We start from the raw sequence: 15,950 nt of genomic DNA, 5'->3' as shown, positions 1-15,950 counted from the left end.
CGTGATGGTGACCCTGCACGCATGGAAGCCCATCTGTATCAGGCTGGATGCGTTCAGACAATGCTCGAAGCTGACGGACGGTGATGTGTGTGTGGGAGCAGCCGTGGCTGCTGTCGGGCCCCTGAAGGACGGCCGGTGCCGAGGCGCAGGTGTCCGGCCCCGGGGCACGCCGGGGATGCCGCTCCGGCACGGGGAGCGCCGGGCGGCCGGGGCGGCACCGCCGCTGCCGCTCTGTGCACGGAGCCCGCTGCGGAGCACAACGCAGAGCCTGGCAGGGCGGCACCGTGCGGGGCCCGGAGGCTCCGGAGGCGGAGCAGATGCAGAAGACGAAGCGGGCAGGGAAGCAAATTCAGGGGCGCCGTTCTGGAGGCTGCGAGGCTTCTGGAAATGGAGCCCGGGGGGCGGGAGGATTCACACAGCATTGCTGCGGAAACGCTGAATCACGCCGGGCCGGCGCCCAAGGCCGCGCCGCGGCGGCACCGCCGATAGGGCCGCGCCGTGTGGGCCGAGCCCGGCCCGGCCCGGCAGCGCCGCCCCCGCCGCTCCCTGCGCGCTGCGACCGCGGGGCACGCCCGGCCCGGCCCGGCCCGGCCGCGCCGCCGCTCCCGCCCCTGTCACCGAGGGGCGGCACAAAAGCCTCGCCCGGGCCCGCTCGTGGCCGTTGTAGCGCCGCGTTCTGCTTGGCCGCCGTGTCCCGGCTCCTTCTCGTAGGACGAGGATGCGGGGCCTGGTGCTCGCTGCTTTCCTGCTGCAGAGCATCGGCGGCTCGGGCGCGTTCGCCGCAGGCAGGAGGAATGTGGACCCCGAAACCAACATGAACATCGTGAGTGGCGCGGCCGCGGCCAGGAGTGCCCCAGCCCTGTCTGCGGCGGGGCAGGGCAGGCTGGGCAGCGCGGGGACAGCCCCGGCGCCTTCAGCCACCTGCCAGCGGCCGGCCCGCTGCTGCAGCCGCTCGCACCCGAGGGTTACCCGTCCTCTTTCTCTGCTCCTCCTTCCAGGTCCTCTTGCTCCGCTGTTGCCTATATGTGTTCTTTCTCTCACATTTTTTCGCGTCTTTACGACTGTCTTTCGGAACTGCTATAAAAGCCGAAGTTCGTGGAGCGCGGCACCATGCTCCTGGGTTCCTACCCACGACTGCTTTTCTCCCATTTGGGATTTATTCTCTTAACTTTGTTCTCCTTCTGCTGCAGTAGCTAACTCCTGAAATATTTCCTGTTGGTAGCCGGTATTAGTTGCTCTTTCTTCTGACCTCTCTAAACTGTGCCAGTTTTCACAGTGTGAGAAGATGCTCCAAGATAGAAATGCTTACGGCATATAAGAATAGAATATTTACATGCTTGCTTCATGTAAATAGAGTTTAAAGGACTGAAAATAATAATTTCGTCTAAGACTAATAGCATTGGAATAACAGCCTTAAAATAATTTTGGAATCTTAATGTCACTGTGAATAATTAAAGACATATATTTAAGATTTAAAAGAAATAGCATGCTTAATTAAATTCTTCTTCTCTTCCTTGCCCAACAGTCTAAGAGAAGAACTCTGATCATGTCTTGCATTTCTTAGATTTTCTCAAGGCATGGTTTGTGTCATAAAACCAATGACAGCAAGTTCATTGCCCTAGTAGTGCTGCATCAAAATAAAATAACATAAAGCTCAAGACAAGAGATGAGAAGTTAAACCTAATAATGAAACCGTAGCATTTAACAGGTGTGAAGATTTTTATTATTATTTTCCTGTTTGCTTTGACATCAAAGTCACTTAAAAACTCTGCACTGGGCATAAGTTTTGGGGAGAAAGGTAAGAAATGGCACATCCTTCTCTCCTTGTGTATGCTGCAGTGGTGCCAGTGACTCTCTTCTGTCTTCACTTGTATGTTACTTGTTTTCTTGAGAGCAGACAGTTTTCAATTTTTGTCTGACAGATCTGACTCTTGGTGTTTTGCCCTGTTACCATAATCTCCTTTTCAACACTACATCTTCTTTCTCACTGTAAGCTCCATGTGGTTGGGACAGTTGAGGGAATCCTCGCAGATTCCTGGGATTCAGTCTGGCTAGTTCCTGAGTCTGTTCTGGGATGTCTTATTAAGAGAATCTGCCTGATAGGCAGATGGCATATTCCTACCAGACCCTTTAATTACACATTCCTGTCTTTAGAAGAAACCCAGAGTACTTTGCATGTGTTAGTGGACTGAGGAGCCTAGCAGTCTGGTTCCAAGATTGTTTCTTTTCTCTCCTCAGAGTGAAATTATTACCTTCAGAGGATACCCTAGTGAGGAATATGAAGTGACAACAGAAGATGGATATATTCTTTCCATTAACAGGATACCTTATGGAAGAAAAGGCCGTGAAGGAAGTGAAGGTAAGATTTATGTTTGTTTGGAAAAAGAAAAGATGAAAGCACAGTCTTTGCATTATCAAACTTTTGTTTCTCTAACAATCCAGAAGAAGATTAAGGACTACTGTGGTTTAGACCGTGGAGGAGATGGAGGGGTTGTACAGGTGAGGAGGTGGGGGACAGAGAGAATAGTGGTAATGTAAGCTCAAAATTACAAGGAAGCTATGTGGGCAAAGGCTTTTGTGAGGACTGAATGATAGAATGCTTTAAAAATGAGACAGATGTGAACAAGAGAGACACACACCTTTTGACTTGCTGTCCTCATACACTGTGTATGGAATTAACAATGTCTGTGCAGTGGCTGAATTTATCAGTTTTGCCACTATGCCTTGTAAAAGCTCCTACAGCCATTCATATAACAGCAGCCCATTTGCATCGAAGTTACATGTTCTAAGGATTGCCTCAGAATACTTTGGACTGAAAAAATCCTAGGATTACAGGAAAAAACATGAAGCTCTCAAAAGAAATTTATGATTGTCCTATAGCCTTGGGTGTGAACGAGACCTGTGGAAAAACCCTCTCCCCTGTCAAAGGCCAAGCAACAGCCTTCCTGAGCTTATCTGTTGGTTTTGTAGGAGTTAGGATGTTTGCACTGTCTGTTGTCTTTCACAAGGAATGTGTAAAGATCAGTGCATGGAGGAGCCCCATCAAAACTGGCAGGTGTCATTGTATTTTATTTCAGAGATGCCCAAGGAGAAAGGCTGCCTTTATACCTGCTGATTTTGTTGAATCTTTCATTGATGATATAAGTAAACAGAAGTTTCCTGACTTCTGGGAATTTTTTACATACCCCTTGCCACGCCCTCGACCCCAAGTTCATGTTTTGCAGAGTGCTTTAATTTGAGAAAACAAGGATTACTGACCACATTTGTGGAAGTATGAGCTTCTGGGAGAATGAAGATTTCAAAGTTCATGTTGATCTTAAGTTTTTATAGACTTGGTATCTTTCCTCAGAAAGATACCAATGATGTGTTACTGCTGACAGCATATATATGCCGTATTTTCCTTTTGCAATACCTGCATAATGTGAATAGAATTCCTTGGAATTATGTATCACGTGATGTTTTGGAACAAAGCCCACCATTCTTCAGGGGAAAAAAAAAGGGAAATGTACAGAGAACCGAAAAGCAAAACATCAAGGATTTTTTGTTTTACTAGTAAAAAACCCTACAACAACTGCATAACATGGGTAAGAAGGGTGTGGAAGGAAATCTGTCTTCAGCTTCTTGGGTCTGTAGTGAAGAGGACAAAATGTTCTATGCAGAGAGCATAGTTTAAGGACCCACCTTTTTATTTCCCCTCTGGGGTTTTTAGGATCACAGGTGATAGAAAGTCATTATTATTATCCAAGTCAGTTTGTCATATGATTGTGCAGTTCACATGGAGATCTGGTGACTGCTTGGTAAAGTGAAAAAGGAACTGGCAGACATTGGAGGTTAATATGAGAGCAGAATTAAAGCATTAAGGCAGTTAAACAGTTTTTCCCCTTCCAATGTTATGAAACAAGCAATAGCAGCTTGAGGAGAGCCTGTTCTTCAAAAATTCAGAAGTTGGTCGATCTGAGTTTAGTAAAAGGGAAGAAGGTGCCAATGGGAGGTGGAAGATTACTGAAAACAAATTCAATGTGAGGCTTGACAGTCCTGTTTATAAGACAATAAAGTATTAGTGCAGCAGAGTAAGCAGTTATGTTGAACTGTACTGTCACCAGTTGGGCGCTGCTGGACACTTGCTGTGCTTGCCTGGACATGCTTGCCATGTGGGCTTTTTAACAAAGTGGGAAAAGCAGGAACTCAAAAGGTTCCTTGCCACAAGTATAAAGATTTCCAGAAAAGGAGAGTATTGTTAATATAGAATATGAAACTTGCAGCAAATATTTATGGACCTGACCTGTGATGGATGATATAGGTGACTGGAAGTTATGATTTGTCTGTTTCTGCTGAAAGATCCAAGTCTAAATTATCAATGGAGGAAGTACTGTGTGAATCTGTATCATGGCAGAGTGATGTGTCACTGGAGGAGGTAAATTCCTGAGTAATCTCTGGCATTGAGCTGGTTGTCATGTTATCCATTTGCAGTTTTCAGAGCAGAAGTAAAAGCCAAAACACCTGTGCTACTGTGAGAACCAGAGACAGGTCTTTGTAGTTTTTGAAGGCCTTTTTTCTCCTAAGGGATTAGATGTTAATTGATTTTCCTTGTGTAGAAGCAGGAACTTTCAATTTTTAAATCTGTATTCCACATAGAGGTGCCATTTCCCTTTCCAGGATGGGCAAGTCAAGAGAGTCTTCTTAAATTCTGCCTGGGTCTTAACTGTGGTTCTTATAACTAGTTAAGGGGAGAAAGTCCTCTGAAACACAGATTCCTTTGTTGGCTATTGAACTGCTCTTCAGGTTCTGCCAGAGCTTTGGTGATGGAAGGGTGTTGCACAGAGATAATACCAGTACCAGTTGCAGAGATTTCCACAGCTCAGCACAGTAGTTTGCACTGCTTTGACTGGAAAACAAAGACCTCAGTAGCATATACATGGGAATGCCTTCCCCACGTGTGGGGGCAGGGCAAAGTTTATAAGTATTAAAACTGCCACTGTGTTTGGGCCACTTTTCTGAGTCTGGGAGCTTGAAACAGTTGTAAGGGCTACCTATATTTTTCTTGTAGCTCCTGCTTTTCTCATGTTTATTTATTGCACATTTGTCTGCTGTTTGCCGTCTTAGTTATGAAACTAAGAAGTTGCTAGTTTAAAACTCTTAATGATAAAAAATAGCTTTTGGTGAAAAAGCATGTGATTTCTGGCACTATGACCATTACACAAATTTCTGTTCTTAGTAGATTAAATCAAGTGGTTTAAATACTCAAGTGCAAACCTAAACCAGACTTTCAATAGCTCACTTGAATTATTCTTGAGTATGCAATTCCTAACAAGCAGGTATCTATCAAAAATACTTTCTTTTTCAGGTCCAAGGCCTGCTGTGTTTCTGCAGCATGGTTTGCTTGCAGATGCCAGCAACTGGATCACAAACTTGGATTACAACAGCCTTGGCTTTATGCTGGCAGATGCTGGCTATGATGTGTGGCTGGGAAACAGCAGAGGGAACACCTGGTCCAGGAAACACACACACTTCACGGTGAAGCAGGAAGAATTCTGGGTTTTCAGGTATCCTTGTTTTGCTATCCAGTCACATTGTGAACTGTCAGGGTATTTTTTTCTGGTTATATGAGGTGTCACACATGTAACCATGTAGCCAGATGAGGGACAGTAAAGGGGAGTTTTGAGATCAGTTTGGTGTGCTGAAACTCCTAGGTGGTCAGTAGAAAACTGAAAATTCGATCATCAGAGTTCTGTTTCATCCAAAAGCTTTTCTTTATGTCCACACAACAGATCTGTGCAGGAAAGCTCTGTGCAGCTGTTCCTCACTGATTTCTTACACAACTGACTTTCTGTCTTTGCTTTGTAGCTTTGATGAAATGGCTAAATATGACATTCCAGCCTCAGTGGACTTTATTTTGAAGAAAACTGGCCAGGAACAAGTATTTTACATTGGCCATTCACAGGGCACCACAATGGGTATGTGGAGAGATGCATTTATTAGATATATTATGTTTGAAATGGTATCAAGTCCCACATATGTGTTCTAGTGAATAAAAACTTGGGCACCTGAAAACTACTGCTTTTGGTTTTTAGTGGCTTTTTGGAATATTAGCATGAAAATGAAAAGCCATGATCTTTCAGTGTTTATTTAAAAGTGGAAAGCTGTTGGACTAATAAATTGAAGTCACAAGTAGCTGGCAGTACAGCTTCTATTAAAAAAAATTCAATGAATTTTACATAATAAAATTAGACTCATCAGACACAGAGAATAAAAATTCCCATTTCCAGAATATTTTGCTGCATGTAAGGCCTGGCTGATGTGCTTTAGACCTTCATGTAGAAGAAGGGTTAGTAAGCATTAAATTGCTTTCTGGAAGAAGGCAAGTCTTCTGAATTACTGCATTTAATTCAGGCTTTGTAGTAACTAGGTTAATTTACATTATTTAATCTAATCCTAGGTACTGCAATATAGTTAAACTATTAATCTAAAAATACTTTTGCATGCTTTCTCATAGATTTTTGTAGAATTTCTACCAGGTAAAATTCTTATCTAACTTGTGTCACTGAGATTTGTTAATTGTTCTTATATTATTTACAGCTTTTGTTGCCTTTTCAACTTTGCCACAGCTGGCTAAGAAAATCAAAATGTTCTTTGCCTTGGCACCAGTAGCTACTGTCAAGTTTGCCACTAGCCCTCTGGTAAAATTGGGATTGTTTCCTGATGTGCTGCTCAAGGTTTGTATTTGAGTGTAAATGTTTCAAGCCAAATGAGGTATGCCCTTTTCTATCTGAATAAAGCATAGGAAAGAATGTTAATAGCTGGATTAGAGAGTAACATATGATAAGGATTCTGGGTCAATTTTACCATAATTATGCTATTGAAGTCAGCAGTGTCTTCTGTAGCTTTATTACTGTCTAGTGAGACAGTTTGCATCAGTTTAAAGTAGTATTTTACAGTTACAGCTTAATAGGAGGAATAAAATAGCTTTTCCATTTACAGGTTTCTAGAATTTAAGCTAGGAATATCATATGATTAACTAGTCACTATGTTTTAGAAGAGTTGTATAGTATCTGTATACAGAATACAGTTCATGAATTGTCCATGAACTTTAACAGATTTGTTTCACAATCAACCATTTAGTATTGGAAGAGGATCCTTTAGAGGGTGATTAAGAGCAACAGCTTTATTTAGATGCTGTGAATCATCCTCTGGAGGAGTTTACCTCTTCCCCATAAACATCAAGGGGAATGAGGCAGGCTGCAGTAAGTGCCTGAAGTCAGACATTGTGAACACCCTGCTGTGTGTCATTTTTAACCATCACTTTTCTTTCCACCACCCATGGAGATTCCCACACAGAGCTGTTTGTTCTGTGACATAAGCCCCCTTCTGATCCAGCTTGTACTGATTTAAAGTCTGTCTGTAGTACTAGTTCCTTGCTCTAAGGCAGTTAACATAAAAGCAGCACTAATCATTGTGATCTCCTGTTCCTTGCATAATGGACTTTGTCTAATGAGACTAGCAGCTGATCAGTGCCTTGTGCAGATGTTCATGTTGTGCTGAGGAATTTGATTCTCACCGTGACTTGCAAAAAACTGGAGTGCAGGGAGAACCTGACACTGACAAACCCGTGGGTCAGTCATATCTTTAAAGAACTGTGTCACTTTTAAGGAAGTTTGCAGTGGGACATTTTAAAATCCTTGAACAATTTAAAAATACCCATCAAGAGGAAGAGGTCACTGCATCTCATGCAACTTGTTTTTCTCTCATGGTTTGAAGGGAGGAAGTTGGAAGTACAAAGCCATTTAAAATTAGCAGGCAGAGCTTAACATAGTTTAGCCTTAAACAATCTGATGACAAAAAGCTGTACAATATAACTGTAAATTATTGAATTTGAGGTTAGGTTTGAAATTCTTGCAAGATTTTCCCAGTTCCCATGTACTCTTTGCGGGGTTAATGCACTGCACCATTTGTTGCAGAAGCACTAACCATGTCAACGCTGATAAGGAGATCAATGATTTTCATGTGACGCACCTGTCACCAGTGGAAATGCAAATAATTACCTCAAGAGTGTTGTAGTATAAAAACTGAAAAAAGGTCACTCTGTGCAATTACATGTTTGTCTTGTGTGTTTGTTATTTTGTAGGACATGTTTGGAAAGAAACAATTCCTCCCTCAGAATTTCTTGCTGAAGTGGCTTGCTACCCATGTTTGCACCCACAGAATACTCGATGACCTTTGTGGCAACCTGTTCTTTCTTCTATGTGGTTTTAATGAGAGAAACTTGAATATGGTGTGTTCTAGTGGCTTTCTTTAATAGATAAGTTATTGTGAATTCTTAATACAGTATTCACTGAATATACAAAAAAATTCTTAAGGAATACCATTATTAGGTTTAAAATTCAGCTTGAGAGTTCTGTTGTTCAATGCAATTAATCCCCCAAATGTTTTAACTTCTTATCTCATGTGTATGAATGGCTCCAGTTAACTTTTGTTTATAACAATTTTAGGTGGAATGGAATAGTTTGTTAGTTGTTCAGGAAGCAAAAATGGTTAGAACTGATGCCTTGTGAGGAGGAGTAAACCATGTTAATGATCTTGTTGCAGAGCCGAGTGGATGTGTATTCAACACACTGCCCTGCGGGAACATCTGTACAAAACATGATCCACTGGAGCCAGGTAGGCCTTCCAGAATCTAAAGTGCCCATGACTCTGGTTTGTTTGTAGAATATGGATGTGTCTGATATATGTGAAATAAAATGCCAAAATATATGTGCAGCCTAGCCCAAGGGAAATTTGGAGCTGCCAAAAGTTAGAATGGCAGCTGTTCACTGCAGCTGCTTTCAAGGATTTATGGTGGTTCACCCCTCTTCCCTATTTCTTTGAAAATATTGTAACTGGAAGTACCTCAACCAACAAAAAGTACTGTAGAATAACTTGCCTCAAAGAGATGCTGTAACGAGTATTTGTTTCCCTTTTTTAACAAAACCTGTTTTGATTACAGGTTGTATTTTTAGCCAGTGAAAAGCAGCAGGTTTTCTGTTCTAGTCTGTTTGGCTTCATTTTATATTTTGTTAGTATATTTTGATGTTTGTCTTAATGCAAAGTTTCAGGCCTGTGATGCTGTTGTGCCTGAAGCTTGGTCAGCAGGCTGACAAGTGAGACATTTCCCATGGAATCAGTGCTACCTGTGCTCTCGTAGGGGGATTTGGTCACCTCATCAGAGGCAATGTGTTCTACTGTACACAGCTGGTCAAGAGTTGGCTCAGAAAAAAATGTGTGAAGATTTTTTTTTTCCAGATCCCTGTTATATAAACTTGTTTCTGAAAAAATAGTAGATGGTAAATTATGCAGAATAGGCTTGCTAAGGAAGCTTCCTGCTTTATTCATACACATTTAGATATCAAGGTAATATTTCAGAAGTAAACATGGACCTGCCACATCTTGGCTTTGGATACATTAAGCTGTTTTCCTTAATGTTTTCTACCATTGCTATTAGAGAGTGTGAAATCTTAAGGGACAAAGTCTAATGGTATTGAATGTTAATGTTTTCCATTCCTGTGACGCTGGGCAAAGCAGTGACACTTGTCCTTGTTATTATTTGGCATTGCACTGTTTCTTGTGTAGGTTGCCAGTTCTCCAGATGACTACACTTTTTAGCTCTTCTGGTAGTAGTGTTGTAGTTCTTTGTGTGTTTTTTTATTTCTAGGCTGTGAGGACTGGGGAGCTCAAAGCTTATGACTGGGGAAGCAAAGCTGCAAATATGGCTCACTATAACCAGGTAGACATCTTTTACATCTATAATTCTAGAGTGTCACAGAAAATAGTCCTTGGGCACTTCTCTGGGTGCTGTATTTATGCTGCATGCTAAAGAGCTGTTGGTGTTATCCAGTAACCCAACTGGAGATCTGCTTTTTCCAAAAGAACAAAAACAGAAACCAGCTGGGACTGTAGAGCTCAGAGGTAGTCCTAAGTCAGTGTGGGGCTCACATTTGGATATGAAGCTGTGGGGGCACACACTCCCTTGAGGGGAAGTCCTGCCAGTCTAGATCATGAGATTCCCATGCACTTCTCATCATAAGGCACAGGCTGTCAGTTCATGTGTATTGTTTATCTTCAGTCTGTTTAGTCTCTATGCATTTTTGTTTCTAAATTGCTGTGTACAATGCCAAAAATATTTTGCCCCTTGTCTCTTAGTGACTGCAAAATACTGCAGTATGATACTTTCAGAGTAGTAGTCACTTCTGACCTTAGGTTAGAGTTGAAATACCTTGAATGGGATGCATTTTCACATTCTCTGAGGTCCTGCTACCCTGCTGTCTTTGTAAACTCCTCAAAACACATCTTTATTACTGCACACGCTATAATATTGCAGGACTCTTGCAGTTACATTTTTGTTTGAGCCAGGACTCCATCTCAAGCTGTCTAAGAAAATGAGTATCTGTCACATTCTTGCAGTTGCTAGTATGTTACACTGGTGGTGTAGGATCATACTGAAGATTTTTTTGCTAATGCTTTGTTTTCACTTTCCCTCTCCTCAGTCTACTCCCCCTTTCTACAAAATAAAAGAGATGACTGTACCAACTGCAGTGTGGACTGGTGGACAGGACTGGCTGGCAGACCCAAAGGATGTTGCTATGCTGCTCACTCAGATCGCCAATTTGGTTTACCACAAAAACATTCCAGAGTGGGAACATTTGGATTTCATCTGGGGCCTTGATGCACCTTACCGCATGTATAATGAAATAATTAGCATGATTAGGAAGTTATCTCTAGACTGACATGGGTATTGATTCACCAGGAATTTGTCAGTTGTTGGAAAAGACACTTTTCTGGCAATAGTGCTACATTGCTTAGGATGATGCATTTTTAAAATGCCAGCAATGACTACTAAATTGGATTAATATATGCTTGTTTTTTCTCAGTATTATTTCTCTCTCCTCACAGTATTTTGCTTATTTTGCACACAGTGGCATGGTACTCAAAACACAGCAGTAGGATCTAGCACAAGAGTATGTCATGTGCACATAAATGTAGTCACCTGTCTGAAAGACAAATTAGACAAGTTAGTCCGTTCAGCACCTCAGGTGCTTGACACTTACAATAAGTGTTCCACTGTGCATAAAACACAGCCATTTCTCAGTATGTGGCCATTTTTAAGTACCTTTGAGAAGTACTTCTTGTACTGCAGTGACCTATTTGGTGCTGGCACTTTACAAAGCACTTAGTAACTTTTTCCTGTGATATTATTTTAGCCAATCACATAAAATCAAATTTCCCTTTTCAATATTGCCCAGAAGAACTGTGGTGAAGCCAGAGAAACCACTGTCAGTTGAAATCTCCAATTTTGGGACTGATTCATTGCTGCATTTTCTTGCTTTGATGGTATCCCTGAAGCCTTTAGTGTTTCACATACCAGCTGTGGATAGAGGTCGCAGTTTGCCCTGACAGATTCCTGGAACAAGAGTAATGTTCAAACAAAACCACTTTCAGTCAACTTTGTCAGTAGGTTGTGGCTTTCAAGGAGAGTGATGTAACATGCTTGTGTTTTGCACTGACCACTAACTAGCAAACAAGCTCCCCCAGTCTTCTGCTGGTGAGAGAAGAGCCAAAGCATTAATTCTGCAGCTTGAGCTGGACGTTTCCCTTTAATCATCTGCTGCATTGAAGATTTGTTTACTTCCTAACCACTTACAGGGTGCTCCCCACAATTGTGATCAGGAACTAAATAACAGCCTGGAGAAGCCTGACAGTATTAACAGCAGCTTGATTTGTCTACTTCAAACTGGGCTAAGACCCATTTAATGGGGAAGAGGATTCACATCTGCTTCAGGGGGCTGACTTTGGAGCTCTTTCCATTGACTCTGCAGAGGACTTTGGTTTCTCTGAGATGCATCAAAGTTCTGTGCCAAATGAACAATCTCCAGAGTCAGTTGCCTCAGTTCAGAGATAATTTCTGTGCCATAGTTGGATTCAACTCAGATTTCTTCAGTAATCCCAACAGGATAAAGAGCCTTTCTACATGTCATAGGAAATAATGCATTTTAATTTGAGACAAACTTATTTTGTAAAAAAAAAATTAAAAAAAAAAAAAAATTGCAGAAATAGACACAGGTTGTAAATTAGGACTTGTTTCTTTGGGTATTTTTTTTTTTAATTCCTAATTCAGACTCAGGGAATTCTCAGGTGTTGTTTAGGGACAAAACGGTTCATTGATTTGTGAGACTGGTCTTTTGTAAAGCACAGCCAGATGTGCTTTACTTTGCTGTGCTGAAAGGAAGCTTCTGTAGGAATCCAGGGTGGCTAATTTAACAGTTGTGAGGGTATGTGGTATGGCAAGAGCCATGTGCATCATGTTTATTAACCATGAGCTATTTCAATAAACATGAGACCTGCTTGGAGTTTGGAGTGGTCTGGTGTTTCACGTCCTGTTTCATGAATGCATGGGAATCTTTGGGACAATTCAGAAAGCCAAATCTATTTTTCACAACTATTAATCCATAGAACAAGTACAGAAAAAAAGTAAAATAGCTAAGTAAACTTCCATTTTACTCTTTCCCTGCAAGAAGCTTTTCCCAAGCTTAAAAGGCCATTCTTATTTAGGTGGACTTCTCAGAGGCTTTTAAGTAAGGCAATAATTGTAAATAATTACAAGACAGAGTCATTTTCTAAGCCTTCAGGTGAGGCTTCTTTTAAACCACTGACGTGGTGGAAAGCTTCTTGTATCATATTCTTAAACCTTGGGTAATTGGATTGCTTAACAGACTGTCTGGTAATCTCATAAATGGCATTTAATCACATAGTAAGGCAGGAAGCTAATCTTTGCCACAGTACACATGAACCAGCTTTTGACCTTTGTCACCTTCAATAATAAATGTGCTCAGGCTGTACCTTTCTGTACATTCTGAATACTGTAATTGTGCAGTCGAGACAGTAGAGTGTATTAAATCCCATGTGTGGCCACCTTTGTCAGCTGGTGAACACCCTGTGTGCCTGGAAGTAAAGCCAGAATACTGGAAGCTTTACACAAAAGCCATTATGAAGCTTCTCTGCTTCACTGGAGTAAGGATAGTTATGGAAATGGTGAGCTGCTTTAGTTCTCCCTCACTCACTGAAGTTGCAGACCCTGTGTGACAGAAACTTGGAGAGGTGTCAGTGGGAAGAACTGTGCAAAATAAGACACCCTAAAGATGGAGGAGACGAGTGAGAAGCTTGGTCTGTTTAGAATCACTTGTCAGAAATTAAGAGTTCAGTGATGGATAGTATGTTTTTCTAAGCAGATCTGAAATACTGAGTGCCTGTTCTATGGACCTCTGTGTTATAGGTATGTATGTGCTGTTGAAGGTTGGCTGAACATCAGCTTGGGACAGTATAAAAGTGCACTGGCATAACAGAGGGCATGGGACACTTTCTGCTGGCTTGGTCTCAGCATCTAGTGACTGCTAGAAAGGCAAAAGAAAGTAGTCCCTGTTCAGCTGACGGGTCTCCGACTCACAGACCTGAAGAGAATGCATGGTCCAGGGCTCTGACTGAGAGATGTACAACAATCAGGCATATCCGGGATAACACAGACAGAAAGAGGAGGTTTGGTCCTCATGTTGTGCTTGGAACTTGACAAGGATTTTGTTGCAGTCATCTGCAAGTATATTTACAGTGTTCATTTCATCAGAAGGCCTGAGGATGGTGGAGTGTGTGTTGGTGGAGTGTACTGAATGATGCACTAGCTCCACACAGAGCATTTTTAAACTGGTTAGTGATTCCATAGCTAGTGATAGCACTGATAAAATTTATACATCAACTCAAGCAGTATAAAAGTGCCTCAGCATAAGAAGAGGTGGTAAAACAGACCTCCTACTCTACTTGGGCCCTGCAAGAGAAACAGTTTTGTCAGCTCGGGAACAAATTTTGCTAGAATTCTTTTATAGGGAATACCAACAAACAAACAAAAACCCCAAAGCTCCTCCAAATGAAACAAATAAAAACCTCTCCAAATGAAAGAGAAGTGCCTTTATATAATTGAAAGTTACAAATAGCTTTACTCTGTAAGATGTGAGAGAGAAACCTTGATGGCTGGATAGATTTTTGGATATCTAATAAAATGGCTCATGGTGGAAGATTTTCTTGTAATGAAAGCATTTATAACCCTCTTCTCCCTCTATTGTGTTATAAAATACAAACATATGCTGCAGCACTGCCCATCAGGACCTTGCCTTTCTTCCTGTCACCCTATTTTCATAAAACTTGATATGACCAAAATAATTGAAATCATCAGTGAAATAAAAAACTATGAAGGTTGGATGGACACTAGCCACACCTGTAACAGTATTGCCTAATTCTTATTTTCTGAGTGGAAGTGTCTGCATTGCATTCTGACTCTTCTGGAAATTATCTCTGTAAGCTGCTGAGAATACAAATCAATTTCTCATTCCTGAGCTATGAATTCTAAATGACGGATTTTAGGATGTTTTCCTGATGGTTATTATTTTGAAAACTGATCCTGTTAAGGTAAAGCTTGAGAATTTACTTCATGGGCAGTTTTCCATCATCAGCCATTGTTGGAAACTAATTTATGTGGCCTTTGATTATGCTTAATATTGTCTTAAGGGGTTTTCAGTGAAGCTTGGTTGGGGATGTGGAGATTAAAAATTTGATAAAGAAAATCTCTTGGTTCTGTTATGAAAAGTATTTTGTGTTTAGGCTAAAGTTTTCAATCAAAACTGAAGAGGAATGTGTGTTCTCAGCATCCCTGTGGGCTCAGGGTTCAAGCTGCTTACCAGGGGTGCAAGGAGAAAAGTTTTATCTCGCTTATTTTTATCCAGATCCTGCATTTCAATATACAGATTAACTAAACAGAAGGGGACTGTAGGTTAGGTTTATAGGGTTGGAACCTCTAAGATGGAGTCCAGGCGCCCTCCTTCCCTCCAAACCCATTACGCCTATAAAGCCTGTGACAGACCCGTGCCTACCAGCTGTCCGTGCTGCTGCAAAGCAGTGCCTAGTTGGTTATCCCTGGAGCTTTGAGCCGAGCAGCGTTTCCCGGCACCGCTATCCTCCAGCCGGCGGCGGCGCCGCGGACGGGCGCGGGGCGGCGCTGCCGCTCGCTCGGGGAGACCGCGCGGGACGGGGCAGGACCGGGCGGGGCCGCGGCTGCGGGCGGGACCGGGCAGGACCGGGCGGGGCCGCGGCTGCACCGGGCGGGGCCGCGGGCGGGACCGGGCGGGGCTGCAGGCGGGGCTGCGGGCGGGGCTGCGGGCGGGGCTGCGGGCGGGACCGGGCGGGACCGGGCGGGGCTGCGGGCGGGGCTGCGGGCGGGACCGGGCGGCACCGGGCGGCACCGGGCGGCACCGGGCGGGGCTGCGGGAGGGGCTGCGGCTGCACCGGGCGGGGCTGCGGGCGGGGCTGCAGGCGGGACCGGGCGGGGCTGCGGGCGGGACCGCCCCGCACCGGCTCGGCGGGCAGGTGAGTCCGGGCGTGAGCACGGCGCTGTGCCCGCACGGTAACAGGTTCCTTGAAAGCGAGGGCGGGCACTGCCGCTGCTCCCGGTGCCTGCCCTGCTTCCCCAGTGCTGGTTCTGAGCGAGTCTCCAGCCCTCCTCCCCAGCACGCTTTTCCCGGTAGAGGGCTCAGCGTGTTCTGGGATGCTGCCTTATCTCTGGTACAACAATAATGCTGCCGTACAGAGGGGGAGAAGAGGAGGATGGAAAAAGAGTTTTCCCCTCTAATGCTGCATTAGTTTCAGAATGTTGATTCTAGTTTTCTCTCCCGCTAACTTTCCTTCGTTTTCCTGCTACCCGCTGTAGTCGTGTGCTGTTTGCGTTACGGCTCGTACCTAACAGTGCAGCCTGGGTAGGTGCTTGCATCTTGCGCTCATGTGGAATCTATTTAAGACCCTTTGTGGGGCCTCATTCCAAGCTATGTGCCCTTCAACCTAAACTCTGTAGCAGGAGTGAGTTTTTGAGAGATTCTTGCAACACA

General features: G+C 43.3%; 1 protein-coding gene across 1 annotated transcript; it reads left to right on the top strand.

Moving 5' to 3' along the window:
- The first annotated feature begins 556 nt into the window (after window positions 1–556).
- LIPA (lipase A, lysosomal acid type) lies at window positions 557–12,377 on the top strand. Its single transcript, XM_084210567.1, has 9 exons — window positions 557–823; window positions 2,239–2,359; window positions 5,345–5,543; window positions 5,845–5,954; window positions 6,577–6,713; window positions 8,123–8,269; window positions 8,584–8,655; window positions 9,686–9,757; window positions 10,518–12,377. Exons 1-9 carry the CDS (start codon window positions 719–721, stop codon window positions 10,755–10,757), a joined length of 1,203 nt encoding a protein of 400 aa, XP_084066693.1. The 5' UTR covers window positions 557–718; the 3' UTR covers window positions 10,758–12,377.
- Window positions 12,378–15,950: the final 3,573 nt, after the last annotated feature.

The sequence above is a fragment of the Fringilla coelebs genome (assembly GCF_963513975.1).
Source record: "Fringilla coelebs genome assembly, chromosome: 8".
Classification (NCBI taxonomy): Eukaryota; Metazoa; Chordata; class Aves; order Passeriformes; family Fringillidae; genus Fringilla; species Fringilla coelebs.
Note: the sequence above shows the minus strand (reverse complement) of the source record. Positions and strands in the feature narration are given on the sequence as shown.

Bases quoted from the DNA above. Each gene is read 5' to 3' on its own strand.
- LIPA (XM_084210567.1), top strand. From the start codon at position 719: ATGCGGGGCCTGGTGCTCGCTGCTTTCCTGCTGCAGAGCATCGGCGGC. The intron at 824-2,238 runs GTGAGTGGCGCG...TTCTCTCCTCAG, and splicing joins CCGAAACCAACATGAACATC to AGTGAAATTATTACCTTCAG. The intron at 5,955-6,576 runs GTATGTGGAGAG...TATTATTTACAG, and splicing joins TTCACAGGGCACCACAATGG to CTTTTGTTGCCTTTTCAACT.